Source organism: Tachysurus fulvidraco, chromosome 11, assembly GCF_022655615.1.
Source record: "Tachysurus fulvidraco isolate hzauxx_2018 chromosome 11, HZAU_PFXX_2.0, whole genome shotgun sequence".
In the NCBI taxonomy this organism is placed as follows: Eukaryota; Metazoa; Chordata; class Actinopteri; order Siluriformes; family Bagridae; genus Tachysurus; species Tachysurus fulvidraco.
In genome coordinates this window covers 21,257,345-21,272,455 of record NC_062528.1, presented here as the reverse complement: position 1 = coordinate 21,272,455, position 15,111 = coordinate 21,257,345, and the positions used below count along the sequence as shown (strand labels likewise).

Genomic DNA, 15,111 nt, shown 5'->3' with positions numbered 1-15,111 from the left:
TACAGCAGCGTATATTATTTTTTTTAAATATATATATAATTAAAAATTGTTTTTCCTTTTTTCAGACATTCGAGGCCTAAGAGAAGGCAGAACGGAGCAGAACAACACCCTGTACAGCTTCGGAGACTGACGTACCAAAAATAACCACCAACAAATCTGTCAATGTTGAACACAAAGCTGCTCACATTACCCAATCTCCGTAATGGTGAAAGTCCCGGGGAGCCTTCTGGCGTTGGATGTTATTCCATTGAGCCTGTCGTCCTCGTCTGCCTTGTTTTTCTCACTCTGTGTGTGCGTGTGTATGTGTGCAGGGTCTCAGCCTCTCCCTGGATCAGCACATCAGCCTCCAGCCACAGCGTCACTGTGTGTGTGTGTGTGTGTGTCTGCAAGGTCCTGGTACTCAGTGGTGCGTTAGGAAACGGGGTGGGCTCAGGAGGAAGAAGGGAGGGAGGAGGGAGGAGAGGGTGGAGAGAGCAGAAGCACAAAATGGCTGTGATGATGGAGCTGAGGATGCTGAGGATGCAGTGATGACATCATCAGCGTGTGTGAGCTTGCATGGAGAAAGGCAGTATGGTGATGGTGAAATCAGCTGCAATTTCACAGCTTGGCCTGCATTAGCTGTGTGTGTGTGTGTGTGTGTGTGTGTGTGTGTGTGTGTGTGTGTGTGTGTGTGTGTGTGTGTGTAAGGTACAGCCTGATATCCCAGCATGCACTGCACGTCCTCTTCTCAATACAGCCTTTGTAAGAAAGCCGCCACCTCCAGCTGTGCAGCAGCAGCGACACGACTGTTATTCAGAGCCTGATCACAATCACCTGAACATCTAAACCTTAACATCTAAACCTTAACATCTCACCTTAACATCTCACCTTAACATCTCACCTTAACATCTCACCTTCACATCTAAACCTTCACATCTAAACCTTAACATCTAAACCTTAACATCTAAACCTTAACATCTCACCTGAACATTTCACCTTAACATCTAAACCTTAACATCTAAACCTTAACATCTAAACCTTAACATCTTACCTGAACATTTCACCTTAACATTAACATCTAAACCTTAACATCTCACCTTAACATCTAAACCTTAACATCTAAACCTTAACATCTCACCTGAACATCTAAACCTTAACATCTCACCTTAACATCTCACCTTAACATCTCACCTTAACATCTAAACCTTAACATCTAAACCTTAACACCTCACCTTAACATCTAAACCTTAACATCTCACCTGAACATTTCACCTTAACATCTAAACCTTAACATCTAAACCTTCACATCTAAACCTTCACATCTAAACCTTAACATCTCACCTTAACATCTCACCTTAACATCTCACCTTCACATCTAAACCTTAACATCTAAACCTTAACATCTCACCTTCACATCTAAACCTTCACATCTAAACCTTAACATCTAAACCTTAACATCTAAACCTTAACATCTCACCTGAACATTTCACCTTAACATCTAAACCTTAACATCTAAACCTTAACATCTCACCTTAACATCTTACCTGAACATTTCACCTTAACATTAACATCTAAACCTTAACATCTCACCTTAACATCTAAACCTTAACATCTAAACCTTAACATCTCACCTGAACATCTAAACCTTAACATCTCACCTTAACATCTCACCTTAACATCTAAACCTTAACATCTCACCTTAACATCTCACCTTAACATCTCACCTTAACATCTAAACCTTAACATCTAAACCTTAACACCTCACCTTAACATCTAAACCTTAACATCTCACCTGAACATTTCACCTTAACATCTAAACCTTAACATCTAAACCTTAACATCTCACCTTAACATCTCACCTTAACATCTAAACCTTAACATCTAAACCTTAACATCTCACCTTAACATCTCACCTTAACATCTAAACCTTAACATCTCACCTTAACATCTAAACCTTAACATCTCACCTTAACATCTAAACCTTAACATCTAAACCTTAACATCTCACCTTAACATCTAAACCTTAACATCTCACCTTAACATCTCCTCCATCTCCTCATGAGCTAGCAGAAGAATCACAGCTGAGATTCTGAGAGATTATTCACTGTATTTAGTAAAAGTAATTCATGAAGGAAGTAAATTTATCTGAGGGGCTTTACTTAAAGGATTTTATTTGATATGGAAAATTTACAAATCTTTAATAAAAAAAAAACCTCATAGCAATCAAATTCAATTCAGTGGCATAAAATACATAATTTTCTATTGAGTTTATAATAATAATAATAATAATAATAATAATAATAATAATAATAATATCATCTCTGTCTTTATGATAGACAGACAGACAGACAGACAGACAGACAGACAGACAGACAGACAGACAGACAGATAGATAGATAGATAGATAGATAGATAGATAGATAGATAGATAGATAGATAGATAGATAGAGACACGGTGGAGGTAACTGTGGTGGTGGTAATTGTGAGCAACAGCGTCATCTGGTGGTCCAACTGCGGTACTTACAAAAAAACTTCACAAACGAGAAACTGGATTATTGAGAAATAAAAACAATTTATCCTCAAATCATTTCATTAAACTCAATAAAGTCGATCAGATAAAACACGTTTGGTATTTAAGGTTGTGTACTGGAGCTGGGAGGCTAACAGACCTAGAATGAACAGAGCTAGAATGAACATTGTGAAAGCTCAGTGCTGAATCTTTATATCATGACATTTGTGTTATTGTGTTTAATATTTACAAATGAAGTGTAAGTGTAGTTAAAGGTGACATATAGTGAAGTCATGAAGGTCTAGACATCTAGACCTTCATCTTCAGGGGGGAAAGTTATGCTAATGATAAAACTAATGAGGGGTCAAAACTCACCAGGTGTCTGGAGATGATGTCATAGTCTAATATGTCTAATATACATATTCATTAATGTGATATGAAGAAAAAAGACAAGAGAATAAAGGAGAAGCAGAGTTAGTACAGGGACATGTGGACGCTTCCCTGATAATAAACTGTTTAATAACGTGTGTGTTCTTTAGCGAGAGGAAGCTTTCTGTGAGGAAATGTTTATTTATGGAAGGAGTCTCCAGTGTTAGAGGTAAAGTGGTAACTTTTTAGGTCAATTTTCTGACAGCTTCAGGGCAGAGAAGTTTACATGACTTTTGTAACACGATGTAATGAACCAGTGAAGAACGGCTGCATTTGTGTTTTAATATAAAACCTTATTTTCATTCATTCATTCATTCATCTTCTACCGCTTATCCGAACTACCTCGGGTCACGGGGAGCCTGTGCCTATCTCAGGCGTCATCGGGCATCGAGGCAGGATACACCCTGGACGGAGTGCCAACCCATCACAGGGCACACACACACTCTCATTTACACACACACACACACACACTACGGACAATTTTCCAGAGATGCCAATCAACCTACCGTGCATGTCTTTGGACCGGGGGAGGAAACCGGAGCACCCGGAGGAAACCCCCGAGGCACGGGGAGAACATGCAAACTCCGCACACACAAGGCGGAGGTGGGAATCGGACCCCCAAGGTGTGAGGCGAACGTGCTAACCACTAAGCCACCATGCCCCCCTGAACCTTATTTAACATATAAAAATATAAAGATTTGGGGTTTTTTTTAATAAAGGGTTAAGAGTCATGTGTTCAGTGGTGTGTGAAGTGGTGATGTCATGTAATCGAGTTCTGTGATTGGCCGATTTGTATCGACTTAATCAGACCTGTTGGTGAATAGAAGATCTCCTGAAATCAAGACGACTTCCTCAAAAAAGTGTTAAAGTGAGAGTTGAGCTCCTTCATGGTGCAAAGGCCACACACGGACAAACAGAAGGCTCGGACTTATTTACAGGCTCCACTAATTATTGACTGGAGTGGACAGGGCTGAAGTTCATGTTCTAGAGAAGAACGAGACAAAAGATTAACGACACCAAACACTAAAGGTTGCACACATAATTATTCAGATTACATGATATTTGTGAGTCCAGCAGATTTTAATATGAACTTCTGAAAAGAGAACAGAATCAACAGCGGCACGGACGCAAGCGTTTCGGCTACGTATTGACGTGTCTGAGTGAAGTATCGACGTTGCTGCACCTTGCTGCTGTGTGTGAATGAAAACACTGATGTGTTTGTGTGTGTTTTTGTGCACATGTCCACACCAGCCAATCCGTTAGCCCCGAGCAGGTCGACTCCTCTTTGGAGTCAGTAAACAAGTCGAGGGACACGAGAGATCAATGCGAGTGCGTAATCTCCTGAACCTCCGTAAACTCGGCTCGATTTGACATGAGGAAGAGGACCAAAGTCAAATGTACAAATTCTGCAACGTTACCTCTATCTGACGTGATCTTGGAGACGTGACCCGGTCCCAGATCTGCTTTAAAGCGTGTTTTAGCTAAAAGCTCTACAGGAACAGCGCTGCGATCGACGCTACAGTGTCTGTAACGTTACAGGAGCAGTTTTGTGTTTTTAAACATTTTTCCAGAGCTGTAATCATTCTAAACCTGATAGATATCTCATTAAAACTGTCGCAACGCTGTGATGCAATAAACACGGCTAGTTTCTTTATTCAGGGCTGGTTATGACTTTGCCAGTCTTTGTAACCGCGCAGTGTGACGCTAGAACAGCTAGCGATAACTAAGTAAGATGATGTAGTTAGTCATTTTAAACGATCAAGCAGCTGTGTGTTCATCGTGACACCTTAGCTTTCACTTGAGACTCATTTCTGATTATTTGTTCCAGCCCCGTCGGTGTTTGTGGGCTGGAGGAAGGACATGAGCAGTGACGCATGACTGAGAGGTCAAAGACCCTGTTTGGTTTTAAATATTTGCTCTTCAGCTTTTTACTCCACTCTGAGAGATCAGTGAAGTCAAATCAGCTCCATGTTCCTGATGAGCTCACTCCGCAGGGGTGTGCGTGTCCTCGCCCAGCACCATGTGGCAGCTCTGGAGTGCTGCTCGGTGCCTTTTGTGCGTGCATCCTCATCATCATCCTCATCCTCATCCTCACTCCACGTGCCTCCTCCCGCCTGCATGCTGCGTCCGCTCGAGGTGCCGTTCCGCTACCTGTTCGGACCCGGACCGTCCAACGTGTCGCCCCGCGTGCTGTCGGCCGGAGGGAGACCCATCATCGGTCACATGCACCCGGAAATGTACGAGGTGAGAACTCACGTTTATCCTTTGTTAGTTTGTTGATTCGTGAGTGTTGTTTTTAACCCACACTCATTTTTTTTTGTCGTTAAAGATTATGAACGACATCAAGGATGGGATCCGCTACGCATTTCAGACCACCAACCTCATGACGCTGGCGATGAGCGGCTCGGGTCACACGGCCATGGAGTGCGCCGTGTTTAACGTGGTAGAACCGGGAGAGAGCGTGCTGGTGTCTGTTAACGGCGTGTGGGGAGAACGAGTGGCTGAAATCGCACAGAGAATGGGTACAAATTTAAACCAGGCCATGACTACACACACTGACACACACTGACACAATATCTGATTAGTGACTTTATAATAAACACAACACAATATGATATTACAGTTAGAATGTAACCTTTAGTGTGTATCTTTAGACACACACACACACACACACACACACACACCTTCCCATGTAATAGCTACACATTAAAGGTACAAACCTATATATATTTATTTAGTTTCTCAGCTGAAGTAGAAATTAAATATAATATTCCTTACAAAAATAATCATCACACATCAGTTTCTGTTACACAGCCGTGTGATACACAGTGTTCATGTCTTCAATAGAATGACTAATAAAGTATAACAATAAAAGAAGTCGAATCAGAGAGACTCGGTGATGATTAAGGAGGATTTTTATCTCTGCATGTAAACAGGTGCTAAAGTTCACACTCTGGTTAAAGCCCCTGGAGGTTATTTTACCAATGAAGAAATCGAGAAGGTAAAATCAAGCTGTCTGTTTGTTAAAGGTGAAGTCCGGGTGTTAGATATGTATTTGATCATGTGTGTGTGTGTGTGTGTGTGTGTGTGTGTGTGTGTGTGTGTGTGTGCGCACATTCTCTCACTGCGTGTTACATCACAGGAGATTTCCAAACACAAACCCGTGCTGTTCTTCCTCACACACGGAGAATCCTCGGCTGGTCTCGTTCACCCTGTAGACGGCATCGGAGACATCTGCCACAAGTCAGGACCCTCACACACACACACATACACATACACACACACCAATACTAACACACACTACACTATCACCATGACCACAGCTAGTGTGAAGGACACAGAGTTCTGTTTTTCTACCACGTCTCATCTCCAGCACGTCGTGATCGTTATCATGATGTTAAACTGCTCCAGCTGACTGCACACCTCAGGGTTTAACCCCGACTTATCTAGTCACCGATTAATCCCGGACTACTGCGCTCTCCCGTCGTGTCCCGTAACATCGACACTTTAACCTCCCGATGGTTGAGATGATCATTCCAACCGCTTTTGATTTCCACTGTGAGGAATCATGAGAAACTGTAGAGCGGTAAATCATGGAGATGAGAAATGAGCAGTAGGTGTGTTAGACACAAGCTTTAAACAGAGTGGACAGAAGTGTGTCACTGAAACTGAAATGCAGGTCAGGAGACAGGTTTAACACACACACGTTAAAGACTGAACCCTGTATGGATGTGTGTGTGTGTGTGTGTGTGTGTGTGTGTGTGTGTGTGTGTGTGTGTGTGTGTGTGTGTGTGTGTGTGTGTGTGTGTGTGTGTGTGTGTGTGTGTGTGTGTGTGTGTGTGAGTGTGTATGTGTGTGTGTGTGTGTGTATACGTTTATGTGAGTGTGTGTGTACGTTTGTGTGAGTGTGTGTACGTTTGTGTGAGTGTGTATACGTTTGTGTGAGTGTGTATGTGTGTGTGTGTATACGTTTATGTGAGTGTGTGTGTGTACGTTTGTGTGAGTGTGTGTGTGTACGTTTGTGTGAGCGTGTATGTGTGTGTGTACGTTTGTGTGAGTGTGTATGTGTGTGTGTATGTGTGTGTGAGTGTGTATGTGTGTGTGTGTGTGTGTGTGTGTGTATACGTTTATGTGAGTGTGTGTGTACGTTTGTGTGAGTGTGTGTACGTTTGTGTGAGTGTGTATGTGTGTGTGTGTGTATACGTTTATGTGAGTGTGTGTGTGTACGTTTGTGTGAGTGTGTGTGTGTACGTTTGTGTGAGCGTGTATGTGTGTGTGTACGTTTGTGTGAGTGTGTATGTGTGTGTGTATGTGTGTGTGAGTGTGTATGTGTGTGTGTGTGTGTGTGTGTGTGTGTATACGTTTATGTGAGTGTGTGTGTACGTTTGTGTGAGTGTGTGTACGTTTGTGTGAGTGTGTATGTGTGTGTGTGTGTATACGTTTATGTGAGTGTGTGTGTGTACGTTTGTGTGAGTGTGTGTGTGTACGTTTGTGTGAGCGTGTATGTGTGTGTGTACGTTTGTGTGAGTGTGTATGTGTGTGTGTATGTGTGTGTGAGTGTGTTTGTATACAAACAGTCAGGCTGTTTGTAGCTGCTAGAACGTAAACCAGAACAGGATCAGACTCGTTTTCACACATCCATGAAGTTGAAAATGGATAAAAAGTTCAGCATGTTTTATATTAGATGAACAAGTGTAATGGTGAAGTTTGTGTGGTGTAAGAGGGGTAACAGGAGATCAGTAACAGTGTGTGTGTGTGTGTGTGTGTGTGTGTGTGTGTGTGTGTGTGTGTGTGTGTGTGTGTGTGTGGTTTCAGGTACAACTGCTTGCTCTTGGTGGATTCAGTGGCATCTCTGGGAGCTTCACCTCTTTTCATGGATAAACAGAGTAAGCAGAGATTTATGTTATTTATATTTAATATTCATGTGTTTCAAGTCTCATCAGTGTGTAACGTCATGAGTCTCTCGTGTGATGTAGAGATCGATATTCTGTACACGGGCTCACAGAAAGCCTTAAATGCTCCTCCAGGAACAGCCCCCATTTCATTCAACGAAAGAGCATGGTGAGTGTGTGTGTGTGTGTGTGTGTGTGTGTGTGTGTGTGTGTGTGTGTGTGTGTGTGTGTGTGTGTGTGTGTGTGTGAGAGAGAGAGAGTGTGTGAGTGTGTGAGTGTGTGTGAGTGAGTGAGTGTGTGTGTGTGTGTGCGTGTGTGTCTGTGCAGTAATGTCTGTGTAGTAATGTCTGTGCAGTAATGTCTGTGCAGTAATGTCTGTGTAGTAATGTCTGTGCAGTAATGTCTGTGCAGTAATGTCTGTGCAGTAATGTCTGTGTAGCTGTGTAGTAATGTCTGTGCAGTAATGTCTATGTAGTAATGTAATGTCTGTGTAGTAATGTCTGTGCAGTAATGTCTGTGCAGTAATGTCTGTGTAGCTGTGCAGTAATGTCTGTGCAGTAATGTCTGTGCAGTAATGTCTGTGCAGTAATGTCTGTGCAGTAATGTCTGTGTAGCTGTGTAGTAATGTCTGTGCAGTAATGTCTGTGCAGTAATGTCTATGTAGTAATGTAATGTCTGTGTAGTAATGTCTGTGCAGTAATGTCTGTGCAGTAATGTCTGTGTAGCTGTGCAGTAATGTCTGTGCAGTAATGTCTGTGCAGTAATGTCTATGTAGTAATGTAATGTCTGTGTAGTAATGTCTGCATAGTAATGTCTGTGCAGTAATGTCTGCGCAGTAATGTCCATGTGGTAATGTAATGTCTGGGTAGTAATGTCTGCGTAGTAATGTCTGTGCAGTAATGTCTGTGCAGTAATGTCTGTGTAGTAATGTCTGTGCAGTAATGTCTATGTAGTAATGTAATGTCTGCGTAGTAATGTCTGTGCAGTAATGTCTGCGCAGTAATGTCTGTGCAGTAATGTCTGTGCAGTAATGTCTGTGCAGTAATGTAATGTCTGTTTAGTAATGTCTGTGCAGTAATGTCTGTGTAGTAATGTCTGTGCAGTAATGTCTGTGCAGTAATGTAATGTCTGCGTAGTAATGTCTGCGTAGTAATGTCTGCGTAGTAATGTCTGCGCAGTAATGTTTGTGCAGTAATGTCTGCGCAGTAATGTCTGCGCAGTAATGTCTGTGCAGTAATGTCTATGTAGTAATGTCTATGTAGTAATGTAATGTCTGCGTAGTAATGTCTGTGCAGTAATGTCTGTGCAGTAATGTAATGTCTGTTTAGTAATGTCTGCGTAGTAATGTCTGCGTAGTAATGTCTGTGCAGTAATGTCTGTGCAGTAATGTAATGTCTGCGTAGTAATGTCTGCGTAGTAATGTCTGCGTAGTAATGTCTGCGCAGTAATGTTTGTGCAGTAATGTCTGCGCAGTAATGTCTGCGCAGTAATGTCTGTGCAGTAATGTCTATGTAGTAATGTCTATGTAGTAATGTAATGTCTGCGCAGTAATGTCTGTGCAGTAATGTCTGTGCAGTAATGTAATGTCTGTTTAGTAATGTCTGTGCAGTAATGTCTGTGTAGTAATGTCTGTGCAGTAATGTCTGTGCAGTAATGTAATGTCTGCGTAGTAATGTCTGCGTAGTAATGTCTGCGTAGTAATGTCTGCGCAGTAATGTTTGTGCAGTAATGTCTGCGCAGTAATGTCTGCGCAGTAATGTCTGTGCAGTAATGTCTATGTAGTAATGTCTATGTAGTAATGTAATGTCTGCGTAGTAATGTCTGTGCAGTAATGTCTGTGCAGTAATGTAATGTCTGTTTAGTAATGTCTGCGTAGTAATGTCTGCGTAGTAATGTCTGTGCAGTAATGTCTGTGTAGTAATGTCTGTGCAGTAATGTCTGTGCAGTAATGTAATGTCTGTTTAGTAATGTCTGCGTAGTAATGTCTGCGCAGTAATGTCTGTGCAGTAATGTCTGTGCAGTAATGTCTGTGCAGTAATGTCGGTGCAGTAATGTCAGGTGCAGTAATGTCAGGTGCAGTAATGTCAGGTGCAGTAATGTCTGTGTAGCTGTGTAGTAATGTCTGTGCAGTAATGTCTATGTAGTAATGTAATGTCTGTGTAGTAATGTCTGCATAGTAATGTCTGTGCAGTAATGTCTGTGCAGTAATGTCTGTGCAGTAATGTCTATGTAGTAATGTAATGTCTGTGTAGTAATGTCTGCGTAGTAATGTTTGTGCAGTAATGTCTGCGCAGTAATGTCTGTGTAGTAATGTCAGGTGCAGTAATGTCTGTGTAGCTGTGTAGTAATGTCTGTGCAGTAATGTCTATGTAGTAATGTAATGTCTGTGTAGTAATGTCTGCATAGTAATGTCTGTGCAGTAATGTCTGTGCAGTAATGTCTATGTAGTAATGTAATGTCTGTGTAGTAATGTCTGCATAGTAATGTCTGTGCAGTAATGTCTGTGCAGTAATGTCTATGTAGTAATGTAATGTCTGTGTAGTAATGTCTGCGTAGTAATGTCTGCGCAGTAATGTCTGCGCAGTAATGTCTGTGCAGTAATGTCTATGTAGTAATGTAATGTCTGTTTAGTAATGTCTGCGTAGTAATGTCTGTGCAGTAATGTCTGTGTAGTAATGTCTGTGCAGTAATGTCTGTGCAGTAATGTCTATGTAGTAATGTAATGTCTGTGTAGTAATGTCTGCATAGTAATGTCTGTGCAGTAATGTCTGTGCAGTAATGTCTATGTAGTAATGTAATGTCTGTGTAGTAATGTCTGCATAGTAATGTCTGTGCAGTAATGTCTGTGCAGTAATGTCTATGTAGTAATGTAATGTCTGTGTAGTAATGTCTGCATAGTAATGTCTGTGCAGTAATGTCTGTGCAGTAATGTCTATGTAGTAATGTAATGTCTGTGTAGTAATGTCTGCGTAGTAATGTCTGCGCAGTAATGTCTGCGCAGTAATGTCTGTGCAGTAATGTCTGTGCAGTAATGTCTATGTAGTAATGTAATGTCTGTTTAGTAATGTCTGCGTAGTAATGTCTGTGCAGTAATGTCTGTGCAGTAATGTCAGGTGCAGTAATGTCTGTGTAGTAATGTCTGTGCAGTAATGTCTGTGTAGCTGTGTAGTAATGTCTGTGCAGTAATGTCTGTGCAGTAATGTCTGTGCAGTAATGTCTGTGTAGCTGTGCAGTAATGTCTATGTAGTAATGTAATGTCTGTGTAGTAATGTCTGTGTAGTAATGTCTATGTAGTAATGTCTGTGTAGTAATGTCTGAAGTAATGTCTGAAGTAATGTCTGTGTAGTAATGTCTGTGCAGTAATGTAGTGTCTGTGTAGTAATGTCTGTGTAGTAATGTCTGTGTAGTAATGTAATGTCTGTGTAGTAATGTCTGTGTAGTAATGTCTGTGCAGTAATGTCTGTGTAATAATGTCTGTGTAGTAATGTAATGTCTGTGTAGTAATGTCTGTGTAGTAATGTAATGTCTGTGTAGTAATGTCTGTGCAGTAATGTCTGTGCAGTAATGTCTGTGTAGTAATGTAATGTCTGTGTAGTAATGTCTGTGTAGTAATGTAATGTCTGTGTAGTAATGTCTGTGCAGTAATGTCTGTGCAGAAGAAGCAGCAGCTTTAATAACAAATGGATGATGAATCAATAATCTCATTAACCGTGAGTAATAATTCATTAATAATCTCCTGCAGTCAGAAGATGTTCAACAGGAAGACGAAGCCCGTGTCCTACCTGCTGGACATGACTCACCTGTCCAACTACTGGGGTAACGACGGGAAACCTGCCCGCACGTGAGTATGTTCAGTAATCGTCATAGTAACGGTCAGACTGCTGCAGCGGCAGTGTGTGAGCTCTGATCCTCTGTTACAGGTATCATCACACCGGCCCCGTGTCCGGATTCTTCACCCTAAGAGAGAGTCTCGCCATCCTCACAGAGAAGGTCAGTGTGAGGTCATGGCTCACACCAGCTGTTGAGAAGTGGGAGGGTCCTGTCTGTCTTAGTAATGGTGAAGGAGGTGTGGCCTCAGTGTGTAGAAGTCCTAGAGTGGTAGGCGTGGTCTCTTGAGTGAAGGAGTTAAAGCTTCCATTTGTGTCAGTTTTTGTGAAGGGGAGTGGCTTCTGTGAGTCTACTCGATACATGAGGCGTGGTTTCCAAGAGTCAACACGATACAGGAGGCGTGGCTTATGTGAGTCTGCCCAACAAAGGAGGTGTGGCTTCTGTGGGTCTGCCCAACAAAGGAGGTGTGGTCTCTGTGTTTGTCAATCTGAGAAAGTGTGGCTTCTACACCTAGCTATGCCAGTTTAGGAGGTGTGGCCTCAGTACCAGTGAAGGTGATGTGTCCTCACTTTTAGTTTATATAAAGGGGGTGTGGCCTATGTCTGCTTCAACTTCGGTGAAGAAGGTGCAGCTTCTGTGTCATTCTCGGTGGTTGTCAGCCTCAGTGTAGGAGGCATGTCAACACTTTACAGCTTTAAACAGTGTCATATTGAATCACTGACTGCTTCTAATGTGTCCTCTGTTTATCCTCCTGACCAGTCAGAATTCAGTATTCAGCAGTACTATCGTTGAGGATGCTCTGTTCTCTGTAACAGGGCCTGGAGAACTCATGGAGGCAGCACAGAGAGGTTGCAGAGTATCTGTGGAAAGGGTTAGAAGATCTCGGCCTTAAGCTCTTCATCAAGGACAAGGTGAGGCCTTCATTCATTACTTGATCATTATTTCTCGAGCATCACATTTTTTATAACACGTTGAACACGCGGTTTGTTTGTGTTCAGGATTTGAGACTGCCGTCAGTCACCACCATCGCCATCCCTGAAGGATACGACTGGAAGGAGCTTCTAATGTACATGCTGAAACACCACCAGATGGAGATGACAGGAGGCCTGGGGCCATCCATTGGATTGGTGAGAAGAACGACTACTGATCTACTAAGTCATCGCTAATAGCTAACGCAGCGGTCCTGTGTGCAGCAGCGTAATTTTAGCTCTAGTTGATTAACCAAGCTAACTAGTACAGTAGCTAGCATTAAATTATTAATTAGTCTAATTAGGAAGGTAACATAAGCTCCAGCCCTTTTGTTACATAATTGCGTGTACACAGTTATTCATAGGAGACTAAACCAGAGTCATGTGTTATAACCCACCAACCCCTGACATCTGCTTGTCCTCTAGGTGATGCGAGTGGGGCTGATGGGCTACAACTGCAGCACCACTAACGCTGATAAAGCTCTGGCAGCTCTGTCCGACACCCTGAAACACTGCAAAAAACACAAGGCCTAAAGACAGAAACAGCATCAGACACTTCGCTGGGCTACAGAGTGATTGTATAGACAATAACCACGCCACAGAAGACTTTAGATCTAAAGTGTCCCGGTGTGATTGAGTTCTCTAGCAGGGACAGTGTGTAAACGTTCTCAGATACCTGTTACAATGATGTGGAAATGTACAGTAAACTAAAAACATTCTTCTCTTTTATTATTCTGTTGCTAATTTTTTTTTATTATTCAAAATGACCAATACAAGCACTCGAATCTACACTCGGCACCCATCCTGGGCGTGTCTGGTGGGCGGGGCTATAATCTTAAGTTTGTATTCACTTAGAAGTACGATGATCCGTTTGCTGTTTGTTTTTCATAACTATCTCTGACACCGGTGAAGAAGAACATCTGCAAATGCTGAGTGTTTTATTACTGTGTTCTTACTGCAAGCTTTCGCAACGCAAACTAACCGATTTATGCCTCTAGTCCTCGAGCCGAGCGCTAGAGGAGACAAACGCCGTCTTTTTTGTCCGCTATTCGTAGCAGGCTTATTCTCGGTGTTATAACAGATATAAGATGTTTCAAAAAGCCAAAATACTGAAGCATAAAATAAAATTTGTATGATTAAGCTACATAGTGAGAGATTGTCTTCTTTCCTTCTCAACAATAGTATCTATGATGTGATTTCAGACTAAGAAGCCCTGACTTTCTAACGAGTACAAGGTCAATTTGCTAGAGATAAAATCACCTGCTTTGCATAATTACTTAAAGGTGGGGTCTCCGATTTTTGAGAAATGCTTCAGAAGGCTAAACACGGAACAAAATTCAAAACAAACGCAAAGTAAAGTATTAGGCCTTGTATAAGACATATGTAGGTGATGTTGTAGGCCAAAGATGTTTATTGTAATCATAAACTTAGTAAAAGTAACCAGATTCGGGGCTGTCAGGCCTAGTCAGTCTGAGCACATTTGTAATAACAACTGCAAACTTATGTAGAATGAAAAAGACATTGGTTCACAGACCTAGGCCCTGAGGCGTTGATGCGTGGGGGCGCGTGTGCGGGCGCGTGTCCGCGGGTCAAGGTGGGTGTTTTTATTTTTGCAAGGACGTCGCGAGAGTTCTTGTTTTTCTTGATTGATTTAGCATGACATGCTGTTTTTGGGGGTTTTTCATTTGTTACTTTTAATTTGGCAACTTTAATTGTTAAACTTAGAATTTGTTGGCTGATTGACCACAAAAAAGAAGTCATTCTCATCCAGGTCTGAGGAGTTTTCTCAGTATTTTTGTAGTAATTATAGAGTTAACAGTTAAGTCTAACTAAAACAGTCTTTAGTAACCAAAAAGTCTAAGTGTGGAGATCACCCTGCGATGTGTCGACTTGGAGACCGGCTCTGAGTTACGACACGGGTCTTGTCAATATGGGCGGAGAGAGTGTTCAGTGCGCGTGTGTGACATTAGCAGAAAGCGGTTTTAACATTGACATGGAGGATAAAAACAAAGAACGAAAAAGCGAAGAAAGACTTACGATAAGGCAAGAAGTAGGACGTGTTAATATAGGATCAGCTTTCCAGCGCTGGAGAGAACTGAAGGAGCAGGAAGACCGCATATTCACAGGTTGGAGTTTCCCGAGTCAATAACTCCTGAGCTAAACGCTGTTACTACACAAATAACACCTCTTTTCTATCGTAGTAATGTAGAGAGGCAGCTACAACCGCGTTTTGTGTAGTAACAGCGTTTAGCTCAGGAGTTATCGACTCGGGAAACTCCAACCTGTGAATATGCACACATGCACACTGAACAATCTCTCCGCTCGTATTGACAAGACCCGCCCCTTTCTGCTCATTGGCTACACGTTTGTTTTGATTTTTGTTTTGTTTGGTGGCCGAACACAGTTTTCAGAAGCATTTCTCAAATATCGGAGACCCCACCTTTAAGACAATTCTTATTTATGTAAAATGATCACAGCGCTCCCTGGTGGCCTCCTGAAAACTGCA

The 15,111-nt window shown here is 42.0% G+C and overlaps 3 protein-coding genes and 1 long non-coding RNA gene across 13 annotated transcripts in view; 2 read left to right on the top strand and 2 right to left on the bottom strand.

The window, feature by feature from the left end:
* The window catches only part of kif1ab (kinesin family member 1Ab), a 47,230-nt gene extending 46,721 nt beyond the window's left edge, over positions 1-509 (bottom strand). For 3 of the 10 annotated variants that reach the window (XM_047820338.1, XM_047820337.1, XM_047820346.1), the window contains exon 1: positions 191-509. The gene's annotated coding sequence lies outside the window, so the exon portion shown is untranslated. The remainder of the gene's footprint in view (positions 1-190) is intronic. The other 7 variants (XM_047820345.1, XM_047820340.1, XM_047820343.1 and 4 more) reach the window with 5 other exon arrangements.
* The window catches only part of LOC113645130 (tripartite motif-containing protein 16-like), a 664,889-nt gene that overhangs the window by 374,281 nt on the left and 275,497 nt on the right, over positions 1-15,111 (top strand). The window lies entirely within an intron of this gene.
* Positions 4,873-13,749, top strand: agxtb (alanine--glyoxylate and serine--pyruvate aminotransferase b). The gene is made up of 11 exons (XM_027150629.2): positions 4,873-5,161; positions 5,247-5,439; positions 5,854-5,918; positions 6,060-6,160; positions 7,733-7,803; positions 7,894-7,978; positions 11,552-11,650; positions 11,730-11,799; positions 12,453-12,548; positions 12,636-12,764; positions 13,032-13,749. Exons 1-11 carry the CDS (start codon positions 4,886-4,888, stop codon positions 13,137-13,139), a joined length of 1,293 nt encoding a protein of 430 aa, XP_027006430.2. The 5' UTR covers positions 4,873-4,885; the 3' UTR covers positions 13,140-13,749.
* On the bottom strand, positions 5,016-6,819 carry LOC125145863. Its single transcript, XR_007144326.1, has 2 exons — positions 6,175-6,819; positions 5,016-5,601 (listed from the first exon to the last, which is right to left on the bottom strand). It is a non-coding gene; the product is annotated as an uncharacterized LOC125145863 (long non-coding RNA).

Coding starts and splice junctions, on each gene's coding strand:
- agxtb (XM_027150629.2), top strand. CDS start 4,886: ATGTTCCTGATGAGCTCACTCCGCAGGGGTGTGCGTGTCCTCGCCCAG. Junction 5,440..5,853: donor TGAAATCGCACAGAGAATGG/GTACAAATTTAA, acceptor GCATGTAAACAG/GTGCTAAAGTTCACACTCTG. Junction 7,979..11,551: donor TCATTCAACGAAAGAGCATG/GTGAGTGTGTGT, acceptor AATCTCCTGCAG/TCAGAAGATGTTCAACAGGA.